Source organism: Python bivittatus, unplaced genomic scaffold (genome assembly GCF_059951505.1).
Source record: "Python bivittatus isolate LINGU-HERP-01145 unplaced genomic scaffold, Pbiv_v1 ctg000180_np1212, whole genome shotgun sequence".
In the NCBI taxonomy this organism is placed as follows: domain Eukaryota; kingdom Metazoa; phylum Chordata; class Lepidosauria; order Squamata; family Pythonidae; genus Python; species Python bivittatus.
This window is the reverse complement of record NW_028277047.1, coordinates 7326306-7348972: the sequence shown is the minus strand read 5'-3', so window position 1 is coordinate 7348972 and position 22667 is coordinate 7326306. Positions and strand designations below refer to the sequence as shown.

General features: G+C 44.0%; 1 protein-coding gene across 7 annotated transcripts; it reads left to right on the top strand.

Annotated features, from left to right (window-relative positions):
- The first annotated feature begins 598 nt into the window (after window positions 1–598).
- PRRC1 (proline rich coiled-coil 1) lies at window positions 599–15063 on the top strand. 7 transcript variants are annotated; one of them, XM_088137510.1, is made up of 11 exons: window positions 600–815; window positions 1709–1754; window positions 1953–2015; window positions 2220–2336; window positions 3244–3642; window positions 6928–7082; window positions 8020–8128; window positions 8982–9145; window positions 9979–10082; window positions 10521–10623; window positions 12698–15063. In XM_088137510.1, exons 4-11 carry the CDS (start codon window positions 2240–2242, stop codon window positions 12905–12907), a joined length of 1341 nt encoding a protein of 446 aa, XP_087993636.1. In that variant the 5' UTR covers window positions 600–815; window positions 1709–1754; window positions 1953–2015; window positions 2220–2239; the 3' UTR covers window positions 12908–15063. The 7 variants fall into 7 exon arrangements, with proteins under 7 accessions (XP_087993638.1, XP_087993636.1, XP_087993637.1 ...); XM_088137507.1 differs by lacking the exon at window positions 600–815 and adding an exon at window positions 837–1181; XM_088137511.1 differs by lacking the exon at window positions 1709–1754.
- The last annotated feature ends 7604 nt before the right edge of the window (window positions 15064–22667 follow it).

The following is a 22667-nucleotide window of genomic DNA, read 5'->3' as shown; positions in this document are numbered from 1 at the left end:
TTCTTAGTGGAAATGCAGAATATAAATGTGGTATGTAAATGGAATAAAACAAAATAAAAGTCTTCTTGAATCCTGGTGACTTCAGGAGCGCATCAATATGGCTTTCTTGGCAACTGTTGATCATCTTCCAGGATGTTTTTTGGCCTCCCAGTCCGCCCTCCTGTCCTTTCACCCAAACCCATTTCTTTTGATGTGCAAAAACTAGCCCTTTCAGGGACCTTCAATGAAACAATAGGGCTGCATTCTGAAGTCCTTGATTAAATCTGCAAGTGTTAAAGAAACAAATCCAGTGGGAAAGGAGGAGATACAACATATTTTAAGGGTGTCTTTTCTCACAAAGCCTTTATTGCACATCAGTGTCTTTTATTGTTTGATTTGTTGTTTCTGAGACATCACATACATCAAATGTATGTATCATTTGTTTCTGAACTGTTTAAAGACTCGACCCCCCCCCCCTTAATAAAATGCCTTTCGCCTTGTCTGAAGTACTGTGGTTCATATTCTGTGCAGGGGGGGCAGGACTGCGAAAAAGCCGCTTCGCAAAGTCGTTGGGTGTCTTTCTCAGATTCAGGGGCTGGGCTCTTCCCAGCGCCAGGCCAGCTCGGGGGCCGAGCCTTCTTGGCCGAAGTGGCGGATTCATCTACGCGGCTGAGCTTCGAGGAGCTCTAAACGAACGCCGATGCTTTCAGCCAGCCTCTCACGACGGAGCGCCGCACGGGGCCAGCCAGGGGTCCTTCGCGCCACGGGAAGGCAGCCCTCGCTTCAGCACGCTGTGGGAACCGGGCCATCCTGTGTCACGTGCCGTGGAGAGAGCCGTGGGTTTGGCCGACTCGGGTGCAGCGGGTGGCGGAAAGGCGGCCTCCCTCTCGCATGTTGGGCCACCCCTTAGTCTTTGCGCGTGATTACTGGGCGCCCCCTCAGGCGGCCGCCCCGTTCCGGGGCTCGGTCGCAGCCCCAGGCCCTGCTGTCGCGTGAACGTGGGAAGCGGCCAAGGCCGGGCGGGCAGGCGGGCGGCACCCGGGCCTTCCTCCCTCCGTCCCGCGGCGGCTCCTCCTCCTCCTGGCGGGGCCAGCGAACGTGGCAGCCGGAGGAGGCGGAGGCGCCCCGGCCGAGCCCGCCCCGCCATTTTGCACCGGGCGCCGAGCGGGAGGGAGCGGCGCCGGCGGCCGCGAGAGCCTGAGGTGAGGCTCGGGGGCTCCTTCCGCTGCGGGGAGGGGCTCGATGGCGGATTTGCTCTATATTATGGCGATTATAATTACTACTAATTACTGTTGTTACGGTCGCGGTTGCCATTGTTGGGGATGAGGAGGGCTGCGGGTCAGGAGGGCGACGGGGCCCCTCGGCGGGAGCGTATCCCCGGCGAGGCCTGTGCCGCGGGCCCGGGCTCTCCAACGAGCGCCTGTGGGGGAGGCAGGTTGGACAGCCGCGGCAGCAAAGCGAATTGCCGAGACGTGGCATGCCGGCCGGCGCGTGCGCAAGCTGTGCCTGGCCCTCCCGCCCCGTGGCATGGCGGGACTCGTAGTTCTCTCTGCCGGTCTGCGGCTTTCTAGCTTTTCTTGTTTTTTCTCTTTTCCTCTTTGCTTTTTAATGCTCTCTTTCTTTTGGACTGATTCTCTTATTTCTCCCACTTTCCTCTTTTGCTTTTGCTTTCTCTTTTTTCCCCACTTTTTTTCCTCCTCTTTGGCCCGATTCACACAAACTTAATCAGGTTCCAATCCTAGTAACTGCATTCACAGATCCTGCTATGCTTACAGGTCTTAGCCTGTTAGTTTTGGGGGTGGCTTTACATGGGGGGCCAACCCAACCTATCTCATGTTATGGTCCCATGTACTGTGCAAACCCAGAACATTCCTCAGTCAATCATGTTGTGTGAACCCTGCCTCTCTCCTTCTGTCAGTCCTCCTCTCTTTTTTGCATTTCTCTCCCTTTCTTTCCTTTTTCCTCTGCTCCAGGGCAAATTTTGAAGCACAATGGAAGGTGTCATTCTGTGAACAGGGAACCAAGCAGGAGGGCGGGTGAGTTATTTTTCACCTCAGCCTAGGCAAGTAGAGTCCCCAGGATTAAAAACAGTGTGTCTTGTAAAGAATAATAGCAAAAGAAAGGGTTATTGTTTCCATGTCTTGTTTATTCATTTATTTGGTGGGTCACTCTGAGAAGGCCCTTGCTGGATTCTGGGTTCCCCCTTTCCCTGACTATGATTTTCCTTCTTTTTCCCCCAGGACTGTATTGCTAAAGAAAAATGATGGAAGAGAGCAGGATAGAGACAACGCCCCCCGCAACACCCCCACCCAGCACCGCAGGGGCTGCTGCTCCTCCTGCCCACCCAGTCTCACTAGGTATCCCTTTTCCAGCCATTACCTGTCTTCTTCCTCCATGCACCCAAAAGCTTTCTGATTTCCCCGCAACAGTTAAAAGCAAAAGTTGCAAACTGTGTATATGGGGGGTTGTTAAACAATCATGGATGACACCATCCATCATCCCTGGATACTCATGTCGGCAAGAGATAGCGAGCCTTGTTCAGGTATTCCAAAGAATATTCTAGGCACAAATTGGGCAGGGGAAACAGGATTACCATTTTGGCAAGACTTGGAGCTGCCTGTTTGAGGTGAGAAACATACTGGAGCTGGAAGGTAAACCATAAAATAGGCTTAATTCCCCCCCCACTCCAGGCCTCGATGGCAGGCCTCAACCAGTTTGCACGATGGCCTTATCTGTTGTGTCAGTCCTCCCCTACCACAAAAAGTGAATTGTGGCTGCCAGCATTAAAAAGTGTCTTACTCTTGGGTTCCGAAATGCAGGGCCCATGCTCTCTTCACTCCTGACATGTGCAAAGATCTGAAAGAGAGTATTCAAGGCATGTTTGGTGTGTTCAGAATCTCCCTCCAGTCTTTGGCGTCAGCTGGCCAACTCTGGCTGATCTGCAAAGTCTAAAGAGGGCCAGATGGGGATTGTTCTTGGATGGGAGACCACTATGAAATCCCAGAATTTATGGGTGAGATAGAGAGATCCTGGAAGAAGGGAAGGGCAAGCCACATCTGTTTAAATAATGCACACCAGAGTTAAGGAAATGTTTGCTTCATATTTGTGTGGTGGAGCTATGAGGAAAAGTAGGAGGTGTGGCTTGCTGGCACCTGTGCTTCACAGTTCATGCACACCTGCCTTTTTTTGCATGCTTCAAAGGAGTTGTCATTTGGGGCCTATTTTAATATCCTTTTTTCTTTTTTTTTCTCCCCCAAATTGTAGCTCCTCCTCTCCCTCTTCCAAATGAACCCATCTCTTCCTCTTTTCCTTCTCCAGTCTTCTCCCCGCCCGCCCCCCCCATGATCTCTTCCCTTCCTTCTGTGCCCTCCACCCCTTTTGTACCTTCTGCAGCCATTTCCACAAGTGCTCCTCTTGGTGCTGCCAGCCCGCCATCCGTAACTGCTCCAATGACCTCAGCTTTTGGTAGCCCCGTGACCCAGCTTTCACCAGCTCTGCCATCACTGAGCTCTGCTCCTGGGCCCCCAGTGTTTTCTGCACCTCCCACTGGGCCTCCGATTTCGGGGTTTTCCATGACTTCCACCTACGACATCACCAAAGGCCACGCGGGACGAGCACCCCAGACCCCTCTGATGCCCTCCTATACGGCCCTGCCTGTCACAGGTACGCAGAGAGTGTTTCTTGCTTCTTTAGACAGTGGCTTCTCTGTCCAGGGAATCCCAAGGCAGTCCTCTCCCAGAAGAGCTGGTGAATTCTCCCAGGCCTGGTCCATCTGCTCAGAGATGCCCATGGGATATCACCAAAAGGAGCATTTGCACCATTATGATGCAATTTCCACCCTTTGGTGTCTGTGTCACAACGTTGCAAGCATGCAGAAAAGATGGGGGAAGCATGTTCTCAAAATGCAGAGCTGCTTCTGTCATTTTGAGAAGAAGCATCAGATTCTGGATCCTCTGGCTGTGATGCGAAGGCAGCATTGTGTTTTGTCTGTTTTGGATTTACCATGATGTGGAACCGTACCAGTTCATTCATATTTTTTTAGATTTTGATGACTGACTCACTACTACCTAGTTTGTATAGAGACTTTATTTTCTATTTTATTGATTTAATTCTTATTGCATCATTTCTTATTTATTTTTTGCTGTGTTTATTGTAGACCATCCAGAGAGCTTCAGGTATTGGGCAATTAAAACTTTTTAATAAATGAATAGCAAAACATAGCATAGCTCAATATCCGGGGTGGGGGGACTTCAACTCCCAGAATTCCACATGGCTACTGCTCAGAATTTTGGGAGTCAAAGTCCACACATTTGGAAATTTGCCAAAGTTGGGAAACCCTGGTTTAACATAATGTGTGAACTTATGACTTGATCAACCAACTGGGATTTAGAAACATCCTGATTCAATCTTATTTGTGACCATTCTGGCAAATTTAATTCCAACCCGGAGACCCAGAGTTTTGCTCTGTATGCACTGTCCCTAACAATACCACCCTAAACCAGGATTAATAAAGGACAATTTTGCATAGTGTTCTAGATCCATAGAAAGAGCCGTGGGGCCTGCTTCACCCGGCCTTCCACCACTGTGGCTGATCTTACACAAGACACTAAACCACCATGCTCCTGTCCCCATTTTGAACCTTCTCAGCCCTCCCCATATTCAGGCCAGCTGTGTCATGGTCTGTCATGGTCTGTTTAGGCAGTGGGATGTTTTATTGTATTGTTCCTCTGAGAAGGATTCCCAGCATCTATTAATAAGTCCTCCCCTAAGTATCTTCTTGGAAAGTCTGATTTGTTTTACGTCTGTTTCCTTTTATCTGATGCAAATCCGGACATTCCTTACAAGGTGGCAAAAACGTATAGTATTGCGGGTGATATGAAAGCCAATCCATACATTTAACTCCAAATCTGCTTCTGTATTTTAAATGTTACCATTCCTTTCATGGGTTTTATTTATTTATGATTAATCAGATTGATATCCTACCATTATCATAAAATACTGCCAGCATTTCACAATAGTAGCAAAGCACAATTATATCAAATGCAATATCTTACAATATATTAAAATAAATCACAACACAGTACAGCCCTCCCCCCAAATCCTCCAGAAAAGTTTTGTTTTCAACTTTTTCGCATAAAGGCGCATAAAGATGGGGACAAATGGGTTTTGTTGTTTATTGTAATGTGTGTACAGGTAGTCCTTGGTTTACGTCCATTCATTTAGCAACCAAAGTTATGGCAGCACTGAAAAAATGGACTTATGGTCGGTTCTTGAAGTTCAGGCTGTTGCAGCGTCCACATGATCACGTGATCGCAATTCAGGTGCTCAGGTGTCCGGCTCACGATTACGCCATCACAGCAAACTGCATCACGTGATTGCCATTTGTGACCTTCTCTGACGGCTTCCCACAAGCAAAGTCAATAGGGAAGCCAGCAAGGAAGGTCACAAGTTGCCCCAGTAAGTCACACTTGCCACTTTTCTCCCAAGAAGCCCACTACAGAATATGAAGGGATCTCATACTCCATAGCTCCCTCTGCCTGCCCGCAGCAGCCCTCCTGTGGCCTCTGCCAACCACCTCCAAGGCCTCCGCTGGGCCTCCTGTGGCCCCTGCTGACCCACCTGCACTCTCTAGTGCCCACCTGCAGCCCCCCAAGGCACCCACACATCCCCCCACACTCCCTACCTGGGACTCCCACCTCTTCTTTCTTAATAACCCACATGTCCTGGGGTTACAGTGGCAATTGGGACTGCCGGGATTCTTGTTGCTAAGTGATGTGCTCCCATGACATCGTGCTTTACGACCATATTGCTTAGCAACAGCAATCCTGGTCCCAATTGCCGTTGTAACCTGAGGACTACTGTAATATGTTATTTTTATACACCTGGTCTTTCCCTGTAATAAAGTATCATTTAACTGTCTGTCTGTCTGTCTATCCATCCATCTATCATCTATCAATCAATCTATTCAAAAATAGATCTGTCATCTATTTTAGAGCACGTACACCCCTGCTCTGCGAGCTGCATTGGTTGCCATTTTATTTTCAGGTTCAATTCAAGGTGCTGGTTATGACTTATAAAGCCCTACATGGTATGGGACCAGGTTATTTGAGGGACCGCCTTTCTCCAATTAGATCTACCCATCCCATCAGAACAGCAGGGGAGGCATGTTACAGGTCTCATCTATGAAAGAGTGTCATCTGCTGTTCTGAGAGCCTTTTCTGCTATAGTGCTTGCCCTGTGGAACATCCTCCCCGCCCCGGTCCTTAGACCCTCCCAGCCTTTAGGAAGGCCCTGAAGATGTGGCTCTGCCACCATGCCTGGGGATCTGGCAGTGGTGGGGAGTTCTTACAACAGCTGTGTTGAGCTGATGTGAAATGAATTCTGCTGCTGATTGTGATTTTCTGTTTTTAAATTAATTATGGATAGGCTTTTTAATGCTTGTATGTATGTTTTTAACTTGTTTTCATCGGCTTGTTTCTCCCTGTTGTGAGCTGCCCAGAGTTGCTCAGATGAGACGGGTGGCCATACAAATCAGATTAATAATAATAATAATAAATCTATCAACCACACCATTGTCCCCTTGTGGCTGGCCTGTTGCCATTAGCTCTACCTGGGGTTGCCCTTGAAGATCATTCAGAAGCTTTAGCTGATGTAATAGGCAATTATGGATACATCACAACCATCGCAGCTGCATTGGCTCCCAGTAAGTTTCCTGGTGCTGTTTATTACTTTTAAAATTCTACATGACTCAGGGCCACATATCTCCAAGATTACTGTCTCTCTTCTGAGTCTACCCACCCAGTCCGATCTGGTAGAGAGGGCTCGCTGAGGGTCCCAGATCTGAAGGAATGCCATATTTTACCTTTTCCATTATAAACAATGAGTGTCTGGCTCAAGCCAGTGGATTGTGATGGCTACATTCCTGTATTTATGTATTCTGATTTTCAGGTGCCTTGACAAGCCCTCTGTCACAACAGGTCCCAATGTCTGCGCCCACCTTAGCAAGCGGCTCTTCCATTACTTTTCCAGAGGATCACGGAGACCCCCAAGGCGTTGGGGTGCACAATGAAACATCTGGAGGAGGACTATGGGGCTTCATTAAAGTAAGGTGTAGTTTTCTAGCTACCACGGAATGGATGTTTCTCTTAGGCAGCATCAGCCCATTTTAACCTCCAGTTGTTCAGGATTAGAAAGCAATCTGAGGTAGATGCTGTCTTCGGAAAGCTTTAGCCCAGAGTTTTCCAACAGTGGCAACTTCCAGGTGTGGACTTCAAATCCCAGAATTCTCATCAATGGCCATGCTGTCTGTGGAATTCTGGGATTTGAAGTCCATACTCCTGGAAGTTGCCACGGTTAGGAAACACTGCTTTCACATGCTGTCCAAAAGTGTTCTGGAAGATGATTATTTGTGTGCAACTTCCACAGCATCATGTTTGCCAGAGAGCTCTTTACTGAGCATGTCTTCATTTCTTTTTGAGCTAAACAAAAATGCATTTGCACCTGTTTTTCCATTCATTGCTCTCTGTTCAGTTATTCCTGACTCGTTGCAAGCAAAAATAAATGCAGTTAAGGGCATGCAGGGAAGAAATATTATTACTTTATTGATGAGGCTTTTATCTGTATGATTTTGAGCAGAGTACGTTCTACAGTTCAGTGAAATGATTAAAGGTACAACCAGGGGTGTCCCCAAGGGGGGGTCAGAATAAGCAAGAGGGTGCCTGCAGCTGTGTGATTGAAGCCCCACCTTTTTTTGCATGTGTTGGGCTTCATTTACTTTTTGGACCTCTGTGAGTCCCCCTGCTATAAGGCCACAAGCAGTGATGGCAAAAATTGAGCAATCAACTTACAAGGGTTAAAATAGACCTAACCAATTTGCCCTGCTGCTACTGATTCAGGGGATGCTCAGTTGGGGGCTCTGGAAGGGCCAGCTCTTAATGACCATCCAGAAGGCTAGCAGAGAAGAGGCCAAACCACGTTTTAGGGGCTCATATTAGCCTGGCAGGTGAGCCAAGCTTGGTGACTTCCGCATTTGTCCCCTAGGGCGTGGCTGGCAATCCTGTGGTCAAGTCAGTGCTGGATAAAACCAAACATTCGGTGGAGACCATGATCACAACGCTGGATCCTGGCATGGCTCCGTATATCAGTAAGGGTAGCTATAGCTTACCCTGTCACCCTAAACCAGGGCTTTGCCTCCTTTTAACCTTGGTTAGTTCATACAACCCAGCTCCAGAAACCAGGGCACAAAGTGATGTGGTTGGAGCTAGCCATGGTTACAGTTAACTGGGGTTTGTATGTGCAAATTATAAGGAAACTAATTTGATTTGGGGGATGAACACAGTTGAGAAGAGGCTTATTTGCAGTTCGTTGAATTACATTTAGTGCAGAAAACGGGCAACCTTTTTTGTAGGTGGAGGAGCATATGTATTTTCTGCCTTCAAGAAGCATAGAGAGTAGCGGCAGAATGAATATTGGTGGTACCTTGATGGAAACTTGGGAGTTGGCAGAGGATGACTGCACAAACCTTGAGGAGAGGTGCTGGGAGTTGGGGAGCACACATGTGGGACCTGCTTGCTCAACCAGGGTTTAGGATCCAAAGGCACCCAGCCTTTAGCAAGGCTAGTTTTGGTGCTCTTTGGATTGATGGGAGTTGCCAAGAGGAGGCTTCTACAACTTGCAGGCTTTTCTCCCTCTGGTTGGCTGTGTTGGTAAACCATTGAGCGCTAACTCCAATGGCCACAGCAAAAACAAAAAACAAAGAAAACCCAATACATCTTAATCACTGTGCCCACACAATATACTTGACTAGGGTTAAGGTAAAGACCTAATGACTACCTCCGCACAGTGAGCTGAATGTTTAATAGTCTACTTGGTTTCTTTTATGGGTCAAGGTCCCATTTTCAAATGTGTTGTGTAAAAGGCCATCCTCCTAAGTTACAATGTGGTTGGCTTGTTTTGGCTTAGCCTGTTGCACAAAGGCAATTTTGGGTGTCTCTGGTCTCTAGAATCAGGAGGAGAGTTGGACATCGTGGTCACCTCTGTGAAAGAGATCAAGGTTGCTGCAGTAAGAGAAGCTTTCCAAGATGTTTTTGGGATGGCTACTGTGACGGGGGAAGGCGGCCAATCCAACATTGCCCCTCAGCCGGTTGGCTATGCAGCTGGATTGAAAGTGAGTGGTTTGGGAAGGTGTTGAATTTCCAAAGATTTGGAGCATGTTGGCACTTAAAGGGTCAGGTTCACACAACATGCTGAATTCTCAACCTGGTTTAAGAAAAGACAATGCCTGTTTTTCACTGAACATGCCAACAAATAAACCAGATAAGGGCTTAATGAGGTGGACTGGTTCACATGTTAAGCCAAGTCAAACCAGGGCTGCGTTCTCACAGCTGCTGAATCACATTTTGAGCCTAGCTGAGCATGTTGTGCAAACTCAGCCAGAGAGTCATTTGAGTTCTGTTGGAAAAAAAACAAATAACCGATAGGGCTGATTTGCACATTGTACTAAGCCATGAGTTTTTACAGCCACAAATAGCTAGGTTCACATAGTGCACTAAGCCATAAATCTTGGTTTATAAATCTCAATCACTGGGTTTAGATGATGATGATGATGATGATGTTTTGGCATTTTTATCCATCTATCGAGTCCTTCCCAAAAACCTGGGATAGGCAGATGTTGTTTGATAGTGTTAAAGGTATTGTTGCAGAATATCTTATATCCTGTGACGATACCTTTAACCCCATCAAGCAACAACAACTGCCTATCCCAGGTCCTTGGGAAGGACTCGATAGGAGGATAAAAATGCCAAACCCAGTCTAAACATTTGGCTGACTGTGTGACCAACAATAATAATACAAGCCAAAGGCCAGAAACATGAAATACATATAAGAGTCCATTTTTCCCCTGGCTTTATTCCAACAGAATTCTTGATGATTCATGGTCTGAAGTTGTTGATTCATGTTTTTTGTACTTTGATGTGGGAAGTTTTTCCTTCTGACTTTTAGGGGGCCCAAGAGAGGATTGACAGCTTACGCAGGACAGGCATCATCCACCAGAAGCAACCAGCGGTGTCGGTTGAAAGTTTTATTGCAGAATTGCTCCCTGACAAGTGAGATACAGTACTTTAATGCATTGCTTAGGACACAAATCTCTCTTAGGATTTGTAGCCATGGGACTTAGAATGTGCTGCTTTCGCACCCTAGAGATCTAGAAATAGAATTGCCATCTGCCCCTTCTCTGTAGTTATAGCCTGTCTTTCCTCCAGGAGCAAAAGCCTCCTTCCTCCAATTTCCCCTTACAACAGTCTTGTGAGGCAGGGTGAGCTGAGAGAGAGCTGCTAGCTCTGTCACTCAATCCACTTCCATGGCTGAGGTTGGATTTGAACCAGGGCCCTGGCTGGGAATTATTGGGAGGTAAAGACCCTAACTGGGGGATGTTGGGGAGGCACTGGGTTGGGAATGGCTGGCATAATCCATCAGCCCAGCCAGTTAATTCCTCAGTGTGGACATCATATGATGAAATAAGCTCTTTCAAAAAATCTTTACAGATGGTTTGATATTAGCTGCCTGATTATGGAGGATCCAGTTCATGGGATTCACCTGGAAACCTTTACTCAAGCCACACCAATACCTCTGGAATATATACAGCAGGTGAGTCTTTATTTCCAAAAAGTTAGATTCCCCAGGCAGGGATGGGCAATCAGTATCTTAGTTTCAAAACCTTTTTCTTTTTTCTTTTTGGCAAACTCAACTTTACCACCAAGTTCCAGCAATGCAATATCCTGCTCTTTTGAAGCAGGAAATTTAGGAAAGCTACTGTTGTTTAAAGAGGCTTCATAACAGTCTTTAAGAAAAAATGGGAAAAACTGCATCAGTTGGAATAAAGCCAGGGGGAAAAAAAAAACAGACTCCTATATGTGATTTTGGTCTCCTCTTTTACATTCTGGATAAAATGTTAAAGCAGGCTGTAAAGTGGACTCAACAGGCAGGTCTGCCCACATTGTCAAATTCGGTTTAGTCTATGGTGTGAGTTTGTCACCTATGATTTCCCCTTTAATATTATGCGAGACTCAGCCAGTTGTGGCTTATTCAACGAATAAGGGCCATGATTTCACACCCTCCCCTCAGCCATCCTTGAAGGCCGATACAGGAAGACTCTGTACTTGGATCGGCAATGCCTTTGTAACTCTGGGCAGACAAAAAGAACAGAGTGTGTGTTTCTCCACTGCTGGTACTACAGAGACATTCACATTAATCTCACCATACCACTGCTACGCCGGTGCACTGGATAATTTTACACCACCCTGTTGTTTTCAGTTGCTAACATTGCCAGGTCCTGTGCAGCAGCACTCCAAATTTGTTGGATGATGACTTCTGGCTGTCTGGAGCTCAACTTTATAAACCAGATTCAGTCTACACCTAATTTGCAATATTAAGGTGCTCTGTAGATTAATACAGTCTTTCACATACTAACGTTTAAGCTTAGTGAGGCAGCCCTACACCCTTCTATCGCTCTCATCCTTCCTTTTTAAATTCTTACTTTTTATATTTTTTATACCTTCTGTGACTTGCATGAGAGACAGTTTGCTGTAGTTGTTAAAGGCACTGGACTAGAAACTGGGAGTTCTAGTCCTGCCTTAGCCATGATGCCAACTGAGTGATTTTGGCCCAGTTCCTCTCTCAGCCCTAGAAAGGAGGAGGCCAGGGCAAACCATTTCCCAAAATGACAAGAAAACTGCAGGAATTTGTCCAGGTAGTCACCCGGAGTTAAGACTAACTTGAAGGCACAAAAAAAGAGAGTCTTGTATAGCTCTTTAAAATTCCTTTTAGATTTTCACTTTTTATCTTTTATTACTTTAAACAAGTTTATTATTTTTTATCTTTCTTTTTTATTACTGTACCCCACCCCTTCATGCTGGGCTGTAATCATAATAACGATGGGTTTGAACAAACAGTTTACCAAGCTGTGACAGCCCAGTGTGAATCAGAGTCATATTCAGCCTTGCTAACTTTTAGTTCAGTAGAACTTTCTCGCTGATTATGTCATTCTTGAGAGTAGAGTCAAAAGCAAATGGTTTCTAAATCAGCTCTATCTCGATTAATTGATTGTTAATATGCCATCAAGGTGATGTCAACTCTTAGTGACCACATGGATGGATTTTCTCCATGACGATGTATGCCTAACCTGGTCTTTCAAGTCTCCCAGTGGTGCTCCCATCGCCACTGTAACTGAGTCCATCCCCCTTGCTGCTAGTTGTCCTCTTCTTTTTCATTCCATCTTTCCCAACATCAGAGCCTTCTCCAGAGAGCAGGCTCTTCACATAATGTGTCTGAAGTAGGATAATTTGAGCCTGGTCATTGCGCCCTAAGGGAGAAGTCTGGGTTGATTTGTTTCACAATCTATTTGTTTTCTTGGCTATCCAAGGTATTCTTAGGAGTCTTCTCCAACACCAAAGCACCAACACCAAACCTGTTTCTTCAAAGTCACTTCCATAGAGGGTCCCATAGAGGAAAACCACTGCCTGCCCGATTCTGATCTTTGTAGGCATTCAGCTTTATCTACTTCACTCATAATCCATGATCACTCACCTCTAGCTGACATCGTACCATGTTCATTCTTGGCTCAAAGAAATGCGCAGACACAGAGTAAACACACAGATGAACCAAGACTCTGGCTTAGGTATGCTTTCCTCCACTCACCCCTCTTCCTTCCTTTGTTTCTCAGGCACAGACTTTGACTCCTCCAGACTACAACCTCCGATGGTCAGGTTTGTTGGTGACAGTGGGTGAAGTGATTGCAAAGAACTTGCTGCACGTCAACCACACCGATTGGCATATGGCATTCACTGGCATGTCGCGTCAACAGATGATCTACAGTGCAGCCAAAGCAATTGCAGGGATGTATAAGCAGCGTTTACCCCAAAGGGCCATTTGAAAGGAAAATCACAGACTCCATAAGCCTGAGAGGGAACCGACAAGCATTTTTATAGCAGGGTTGGGAAAAAAATATTGTTTACTCGCCGTTCCTCACCCTGGTGCTATCCTGGTGTGTTGGGCTAGAACTCTGAGGTTTGTAGACCAGCACTTTTGGAAGGGCGCCAGGTTGGAGAAGTTTGCATTAATTAAAATACATTCAAAGAGGTGCACATTTCAAGTTAAACAGCAAAGCTGCTGAACTAAACATTTGGGTCACCAAGTACATTGGGCTGTAATTATGGCTGGAAAAGTTCCATTTGGAATAATTTGAAATCTAAAGTCAGGAAAACCAATCTCTTGGTGTTTTATGTTTGTAAGGATGGATAATCAGGATAAATATTTAGCCTTGTGAAATGGCCCCTTTTAATTTTTGTATACATCTTCATCTTAGGGAGTTAAGATAGAGGCAGATGCAACCAAAACACTATGGGATTTTAAAACTAAGAAAAAGTCCCAGAAATCAATGTCTGTTTGTTGTGAAAGTTAACCCAGATCCTAAGACAAATTATTCTAGAGCTCTTTGGCAGACATCTCCCAAAATAGGGCATTATGGAATAGTTCAAATGCAGGGTGCTAAAGGGTAGCATTTTTTTTTTAAAGGATATTTGTATGAGAACCCAGTTTAAATTGTTCGTTTCATTTGAAGGTGTCCTGCCTTTGAAACTGATGAGTTTGGCCTGACAGTTCAAATCATGGGATTGATGCTGGTATAAAAACTATTGAACTGTTCAGTCAAATTTGATTGGGTTTTTTAAAAACTTTTTAAAAACTTTTTATTTCAGCACTTTTTTCAAGTCTCCATTCAGGTGAATTGCCTTCAGATTAGATTTCTGAATCAAATATTTGCATAGCCCTCTAGCCATCTTAAAAGAGGTTTAGCATAGGTCATTACATGATATTGTCCATTCAGGAAAACCTTCCCAAGTGTGTCTCCAGAATCATTTTGTATATAGTAGGGACTGATGTAGGCCCCCATTAACACAAGCAAACAGATTGCATTGTTTGGCAGTAAATGTAAACACTACTTTCAAAAAAGAGCAGATACCTATCCCGTCTCCATTCTCTATCTCATATTCTGTGCTCAGATACAGTCAATTCATATTTATAAACTGCTAAGGAAGAAAGTATTTTGATAACAAGCTTCTCAATTTATATTGCTTAATCTCTCTTTTTTAAATGCTTTCAAAATACAATTTTGTATAGAATATCTGGTTAGCCAGTTTCTTAATATTTCCCCAAGGATATTACTTGTCTTGGTTTCCCTTGTAAATCAGAATTAAATCAATACTGCTCCAGTAGAATTGTTTTTTTCCCCTTAAAATGTTTAAGCGTTTATTGGGAGTTTTCAGATGATCTTAAAACCTGCTTTGGAAGCCAGTAGTCAAATCCACACACCATAGGATTTGAAAAAGTTTTTATTCCTTTCCAACTTTCTACAGGAAGGGAATTACCCCTGCCCTGCTGATGCCATATAGATGCACTGTGTGGGCACAGAGTTATTTTTGTGCAGTAAGAAGCTAGAAGGCTTCCTACTGATACCCCCCCCCCCTTTATTTTCCCACAGGATGAAACTGACATAAGAGTAAGTGTGATGGGCTTGGGTGGAATTAGATAATAGAGAAAAATGGACAATCTTCCCAAGTGGTACAACTTTGCAAGACTTAACAGCTATTTGTTCCCCCTTCCCCAAAATCTTCCCTGTGTGTGTACTGGCTCTGTAATATTCTGGGGCTCAAAGGGATAATACAAAATGTTTTGCCTTGTTGATGTTGAAATAGCCATGCAAAGAAAACTCAGGTGTTGCTGGAAAAGAGTTATCTGTTCTGCAAAATCACTTCTAAATTCCAATTATTTGCCACTTCGCTCTGAGAATTAGCCCCAACTTCTGGGGTGGGGGGGAATTGTATGGAAGAATGACATGTAACAATTAGCTGGGCATGAACCACATAGAATCTAAAGATACTAGATCACCCCATTTTTATTTTTACAATTGGCATTGCTGTTTGGACTAAAGAAAATTGGAACGTATTTGGTGAGTTGTAACTTGCCTAACCTGGATAAGACTTTTTTTAGCCTTATTTTGTTTTGAATAAATTGGGTATCATAGAACTATAATATTTTGTTTGAAACTCAATACATTTTCTTCACTGTTCTCCAAGTACGTAATTGGAATTCCAGAAATGAAAAAGGGCTGCTGATCCATGATCACCCTTGCTAAGGAGAATCTAGTACTGTACTTGGCTTCACTAATCTTTTCTTCTTAGGAGTGAATAAACACCAAATCAGAGAAGCTTCGTGTAAATACCGTATACCACAAGTTCGAGTCTCTCATTTATCCATAGACAAATCTGAGATCACTGTATCAAAGGATAATTTAACAAGCCTGAACACCAGACTTTTTCAGTTTGAAAGGTCGGCAGAGGTGCCTTGCACTCACTGGCTATGTTTAGGCGACACATTTAACCTGGTTATTAAATGAGCCCATCTCCTGGATATGCCCAATTTATTGAATCTTGCACTAACAAAACAGGCTGAATTCATGCACATTCAATCACTCAAAAAGAGATAACACCAAAGTGTGTCAAGGATTACAGAAACACATCCACTATATTTTTTTAAAGTCAGATGATAACTTCAAAGTTGCCAACAATATAGTAACCAAAGCTGGTAAGTCTTTTGTCTGACATTTTTTTCGATGGTGGGTAGAGTCTTCAGTTCAGGATCATTCAAGTAAATGCAAGTATTTTCTGATCCCTGCCTTTCCACAATATTTGTTTTGCAGATTGGGAACTATGTTTTGAAGATAAAAGGAGGTTGACTCTTGTGGGGCTCAATTGCTTCTGCTGGGCTGGGAATCTAACTGGACCATTGGATTTGCTGGCCAAGTGGTATTTTCAAGAGAGGAAGGGTCTGCAGGTTTTTTATAATCCACTCCTGTGATGGTTCCAAACTTCTCTCCCCCATCCCTTGAGAATTTTCCTCCTCTTCAATACACCAGATTTAATTGCATCTTTATATTGTCGTCCTTACAATTTTTGAGTTGGAGATTTGTGGAGTTCTTGGTGGATGCCTTCAGCCACTCTGAGCAAGTGAAAGGTTGATTTTTTTAAGACCCACAAAAAGCAAAGTAATTTTTCCAATGGTAAATATTGGTTCATCCAAAATCCATGTTCAGCATTGTTTCTGCATTAAGCCCCAAGGATAACATGCAAGCCTCTAAAATTACATGTGGTAGGGTCCCATCCCTTCCTACCACTAGGGGATAACTTGTGTTAGGTTTTAAGTCCATCTTTCCTAGTATAAAACCTATTGCAGTTTTATTATTTTATGCCATGCCTGTGGAAGATCAAGCTGAGAAAAAGGCAATAAGCGATTTCCTCATTTCAAGAAACCTTTCAAGAAACAGATGGCTCTCCTAAAACAAAACACGTAGCTGAGCAGGAAAGCAAGCGAACTTCTACAGCCCAGTTCAGATTTCTCCTCTTTCCGACTGGTTGATAAAAGTTGCAGAGGCGGTCCCTTTCACTGCATGCTGCAGTTCAACGTTGCTCTACTAAACATAACGCTGTGCTCTGAAATGCAGTTCAAGTGGTGCTTCAAGGTCTACAGGCAATCCACTGTGTCCCATCTCGGGCACGCTGCTCTTATAGCAAGCTTTGCCAAAATGGGGCCAACCAGATTCAAACAGGTGGTTTCTTTCGCTCACTAAGTTGCAGCTGGAGGGGAGGATGTAGACTCGCATGGCGACCATTTTCTTGGAAAGCTCATGGTTAAGTTTTTCCTTCTCTCCATGGACATGGAAGCACAGAAGCCGAGGAGCTGAACTGAAGCTAGTTTTACCCATGAGTCTTGCCACTTCAGATTCCCCTGCCCAAGCACGCACAGTACACCCACCCCTTATCACACAAAGAGTTTCCAAGCGGTTAAGTGGTCAGGAAAGAGCAGCAGAACAGAAAAACACCCTGGCTGCATCTGAATAAAGCAAGGGCATCACAGGGACTTGAACCCCATCCTGGAGTCCAGGAGTGCCAACCACCAATGCCTTTTGCTTTTTTTTTTTGGTTTGGGCAATGCAGCAAGGTGAAAAGCAAAACCTGAGAAAACACAACTTGTTCTCTCAGGAAAAGAAAAACCTTTCATTCATCTGCTTCCACTTCTGACCACGCACTGCGACCTGAAAGAGTCTTAGCAGAATTGCAAACACCCTTCCCAGAGCCACCTACGCTACCTAAAGCTGCCATCAGCCAAGAGGCTCCCCACCCATATTATGTCCCTCAAGACAGGAAACAGATTGCTTGGTCGCTATTATTTCCAAGATACAGCACTTAAGACATTACACTGTCTGTTGAGTTTTACTTACTAAGGATTTGTGCCTGCTGCAAGAAAATTGTTGATCTATTTATGAACTGAGGAATGTAAAAAATTACCTTCCTTTAACTGGGCTGTTGGCTTCCACCTTAGAAGTTACAGGCAACATTTGCTGTCTGCTAAATGTTGTTTTGAAATTGGTGTTTTTAACCCTTGTTACCTTGTGAACAGCAGCCCTGGACAGGATCCAAGCTTTAGCATGAAGTCAACTCTTTTTGTGGTGTCTGAGCTACCTGCTGAACAGTTTGTTCCTGGAAAATTCTTAGCAAAAAAACTTGGTTGCAGTACAACCCCTACCCTCCTCCACCCTATGAGGCATTTGTCAATGGACGTTCAATTGTAGACCATGTCTGGCAATTACTACCATGGCTACAGGAACATTAGGCATCTTTGGCAATCAAATTGTGACAACCTATTGTATTTACTGCAAGAAGACTGGCCCTAAGACATGTTTTGCACAACTTTGGTGATTGTTCTAGACAAGCCAGTCTCACTAAGTTTTTATGTTAAGACTGACTTCTGCCTCCATTTTAATCTTAATCTTACAAGATCACATGCTCCAGTTTAAGGAGCACCTGTTAATGAGGATACCTGAGACATGAAGTACACCAGGTCTCAACCCATCTTGCCTCAACGCACAAAGGATAGAACTCATATAGAAACATTCTAAAATGCCCTAATCAGCATGAAGCTGGGTTAAACTGAAGAGGCAGAATGAAGAGATCAGTTTACATCTCCAATTTCCTAGCTTTTGTAGCTAGCAGCATGGAAAAGAAAAATGTTCACCTGTTTTTTGTCCACTGCAGTGGGAAAGTCGTGTCTGGCGGTTCCTTCTACTGATCTGTGAAAAGCAATCTAGACACAAGTGTGCCCCAGCTCCTCCCACTAATCCCATCACATAAGGAAAGAAAATGGGTTTTTAGGAAGGCTATTCTTACTGGAATGACTTCCGTGCCTCATCACGAGAAGCTGGTTTTGTTTAGGTGTTGTGTGCTCTTGAATCAAACTGTTAAAAAAAGGGAACAGGAAGAAACCTATACAAAGCATTGCACTAAACAGTCAAGAATGGGTAGAATGTGAAGTTCACTTGCCAGTTAAGCTTCCTGGAGGTTTGATTTCTTATGTCAATTAGAGCCTAAGATGCACCTGGAAAAAACTAAAGGCTTCAGTACCCCAAGCCCTCCCACACGGCCCAAGAGGAACAAGAATTGCAGGTTACCTAAAGCAGTACAGTCAATTGCACATGTCTCTCAGCCAAACAAGGACCAGCTACACTGCAGGATTTTATTTGATGGGTCAAAGAGTTCCTTTCAAACCACAGGCATTTTTGACATTCATCAGCTGGATTTCTCTTTCAACAAGCATTACTCTGCACAAGAAAGGCCGATTCATATCCTCTACACAAGCAGATCAAGCATACTGCATCATGTTACTTGCCAACTGAATAGATGTGCTTCAGATATGGTTTTCTCTGTGGAGTCTGAAAAAAGAAGAACTGGAAAAAACAGTAAGCCCCTCCCCCCACCAAGCTGCATTAAAAATTGTAAGCACCATTACATGAGTAACTCACTGCCAAGACCTTCACAGGAAGCACTGCATACAGGGTGTAGCAACAGACGTGTCAATCACCCTGGAGAACTTCAAATAGCTGACTATCATCTATGCATTACGAAGCCTCTGAAACAGAGCACCAAACAATTGGTTGCCCCCCCCATATCCCTTTCATGGGTGGAATTGGGAACAGATGACATCACTAATACAAGAGATGAATGCAAGCAGTTTTAAGTGGCATGCAGATTTCCAAATATAGAAGCTGGTGTGTGTTATTCATACTGTTAATGCACACACTCAATCCTTACAAATTTAGGGGTTACCCAGTTTAGCTGAGCAAGGCTAAAACTCTGGGAAGAATGGAGCTTCCTAAGCTAGAATACATTAAGGAATATCATTACTTACCCCAACCTCTAAGTACTTTTTCCCAACTTGTCTAGTTTTAAGTATTTTAGAAATCATCCCATGAGACCATTCTCCTTAGTTAGAAGATCACTATACAGAATTGTCAAGTGCCTGGATTTATAATTTTTCTCAATGGTGCAGAGGAGAGAGGAAAATTTTGTGCAAAGAATCTCCTGCCTGATTTAGAGAAAGGTCTTCAGCTCTATTTCTGCTCTTGTCCAATAAAGATCAGGTGGTGTTCCCGGAGAAAATCTCTGAAAGATCGAGAAGAATGCCCCCCACCCACACCAAATGCCAGAGAACTATTCACAACAAAGTAACAAAAAAAGAACCCTGAAACAGCACATTTTATTTAAACAGTGAAAAAAGACACAACTTCCTACCCTTGGCAAATACTGAAGATTTTATTACAAACGTATCAATTATGTGCAAAGTTTTGTACAGGTACTCAAGGGCTACACAAATTGCATTCCTTTGCTATCATGTGCAAGGATCAGCAATCAAGGGGCCACTTGAAGTGGCTTCTATAGCCTAAGGAGGCAAGGCAGTCAAGGCCCAAAGAGTGTGATAAACACCCTTCACAAACCAAGCAGGAACTCTCTTAGAAGGCATCTGGGGGCCACAGGCAACCCAGCAAGCATCTTAATAACTGAAAGGGACTAATGCGTGTATCTCGGGCTCCCGGATTCCATTGCTACAGCCCTGAAAATAAGCATGAACAACCCACTTTTCCCTAACATGCAATTCTTTTAGAAGTGGTCACACTTATCTGTTACCAGTTCAGCTCCCAGATGGAACGAAGCAAACCTGTGCTGAGCCCCTGGCTGAGGCAAACAACCAACACAAACCGCCTGCTCTCCAGTCCCAAAGACGATTGATCCAACTCTACCATGCTTTTCATTATTCTCTCTTCAATTCCATCTTAAGATTTAGGAAATCATTCATTTCAAATATTTTGAAGCCAGCTGGGTAGAAAGCACCTTTGCCATTTTTCCCCTGAAGATTCTCTTGATTTGTAATACTGCATTTGTAGACATAGGCCTTCATGCACTGATTTTTAACTTGTGCTCCTCATTGCATAAGGTTAGGAAATTTCACATTGATTTCATATACTTCAAATTTGCCTGCTTCACTGCTTATAGCTTTGTGGATCTTTTTCCCCTGTTTGCAGACTCTGGATTTTTCACTTGTTAACTTCTGGGACCTTTTCCATCAAGCAAGAGGCCATCTAGGGTATTTCTGCCTTTATTATCATTCATAAAGATGCTGCTCCCTCTGCTTTTTATGATGCCAAGGCTTTTCACGGGAGGCTAGTATTCAGAAGATGGATCTGAAAAAGGTCTAGACAAGAGTTGTTCCCCAGGCTACCCCCAATACAAAACAAGACACATCACGAGCCATGAGCAGTCAATGGAGGTTAGGATTACTGTTGTATATTAGCTACTCAAAGTCTACAATCACTAATCATTCAATTTTTCAGGCTCTTACAAAATCAATGCATCCTAGTCCTAGAACCAATGATTTGAATTACAAAAAAGGGAAACAAAAGCAGAATCTTACTTGCAAACTTATACAAACTACCCCAGAACGAATCATAACACAGGATCATTCAGTTCCTTGTCTTTCCTCCCTGAAGTCTCTAAGATATATTAAGTACCTGGAAAAAAAATGCCAAAAGAGAACCACAAACCACTGTATCTAAGGATTATCATTTCCACCCCACTCCTCAGTTTCCTACCTGGGCATTACAGCCCCAGAAAGTTAAAAGTATTTCCAAGCCTTGCTTTTCTTCCAGAAAAATCCACATTCATAAATATTCTCAAAGGCTTTCCTTCACCTCCCCTTAACAGGTAACGTGGGAGTTGGATCTATTTTTACAGCTGAATCATACACAGACTTTTAACCGGAAGTTACTTTTGTGTAATCATTTGCCATTAAAGAGCAATTTCTTCCAATTATTTCAATTTCAGCTGCAGAGAATTACTTGCCAGTATAGACTATTTTTCCAGGCCTAAAGTTATGGATATCCTGGGGAAAGAATCTAAAAAAACAATTATTATCCCCTCCCCACCATATACTGGTTAATTAAAAGTCCCTTCCACTTCATATCAAACGCTAGTTACGTGTTTTTCCTTAAGAACTTAGCTTTCAACTTCCCAGCTCTTCTGCAAATGTTGAGTAAATGGATCACAATTCCACAACAACTTCCAATTTTAGGCACTGTCCTTTCTTCCCAGGAAAAGTAGGTCCAGCCTCAGGGAGGGTGGTCTTTGCCACAGAACAGCAACTTCTAAATCAAGCCACCAGGGGATGCTATAGCACCTGTAGAGAAGCTAGAAAGAAGCTGGCATTTATCCTCCCCCCCAAAACATCCCCAGATCAAAGAATAGTTTGCTGTCTGAAAGTCTGTATACTTAACCCTCAGCAGAAAAAAATGTGTGGTTACAACCCAGGAGCCTGGACTTATGGTCCTATGCAATTCCTCCCCCACCAGAGATGCCAAGAAGCCGCCGCCTCCTCCTAGAAGTTCCCATCAGCCAACTCCTCACTCATTATGTTCCTTCCTTTGCTTGTTTACACTGGAGTTATCAAGTCATCAAGTGCCTTCCTTTGCATTTTCCTTATGAAACATACCGGGACTTTTCTGGATTCCTCTGGCTCTACATACACCTGAAGGGAAAAAAGCTCAACAAAATTTCACTACCCACCCTCCACCCAGACAAGCCCTCCACCCACAATGGCTACAATCAAATATAATTCTCACCCTTTTACTAAAACCTGCAAAGCTGTCATTCCCACCAAGATTTCAACTCACCCATTCTGGGGAGGGTTTACAGCCTCATAGATGCTAGCTACCATTTTCTTGGGGGGGAGAGGAGAACAAGCAGAAAAAATGACTACTTTTAATCACTGGAACTGCTGACAGGTTGGTTTGCGCAGACTGCCCATTAGCTTCCCAGCAAAAGACGACTAAGTACACCTGCAAAGAGAGAGACCAACATCCCTCCCCACAGCTTCTAAGAATAAACCCATTTACAAGTATCCCCAAATAAAGACTTTGCCAGAAGACTGAGGCGGTTACCAACAACATGGACATTTTTGATCTTCTTTCCCTCTTCATGGTTCCCCTGCAAAGAATTCTTGGTTGTTCTAGAAGCTTCTAAAGCTAATATCTTCCCACAGCCTCTTCCGCTTGATTTTCCTTTTTCTTTTCCTTCTTTCCTTCTTTTTTCTTTCTAGCTGCACCAATTTGGACTGGCTCCTTGGGGTCTACCGACTTTCTAGCTTCCAATGATGCCAAGTGCCACCTTGTTCAGACCAGTTGATAAAAAGGCTTTTTCCCTAGTCTAGTCTTTTGACAACTACCTCGGAACGCTTTTAAAAACATCCCTGAC

What these genes read in the sequence shown, in the direction of transcription:
- PRRC1 (XM_088137512.1), top strand. Translation starts at nt 2,240, where the DNA reads ATGATGGAAGAGAGCAGGATAGAGACAACGCCCCCCGCAACACCCCCA. An exon ending in TGCCCACCCAGTCTCACTAG is followed by an intron (nt 2,337 to 3,243) that starts GTATCCCTTTTC and finishes CCCAAATTGTAG; the next exon opens with CTCCTCCTCTCCCTCTTCCA. An exon ending in TACGGCCCTGCCTGTCACAG is followed by an intron (nt 3,643 to 6,927) that starts GTACGCAGAGAG and finishes TCTGATTTTCAG; the next exon opens with GTGCCTTGACAAGCCCTCTG.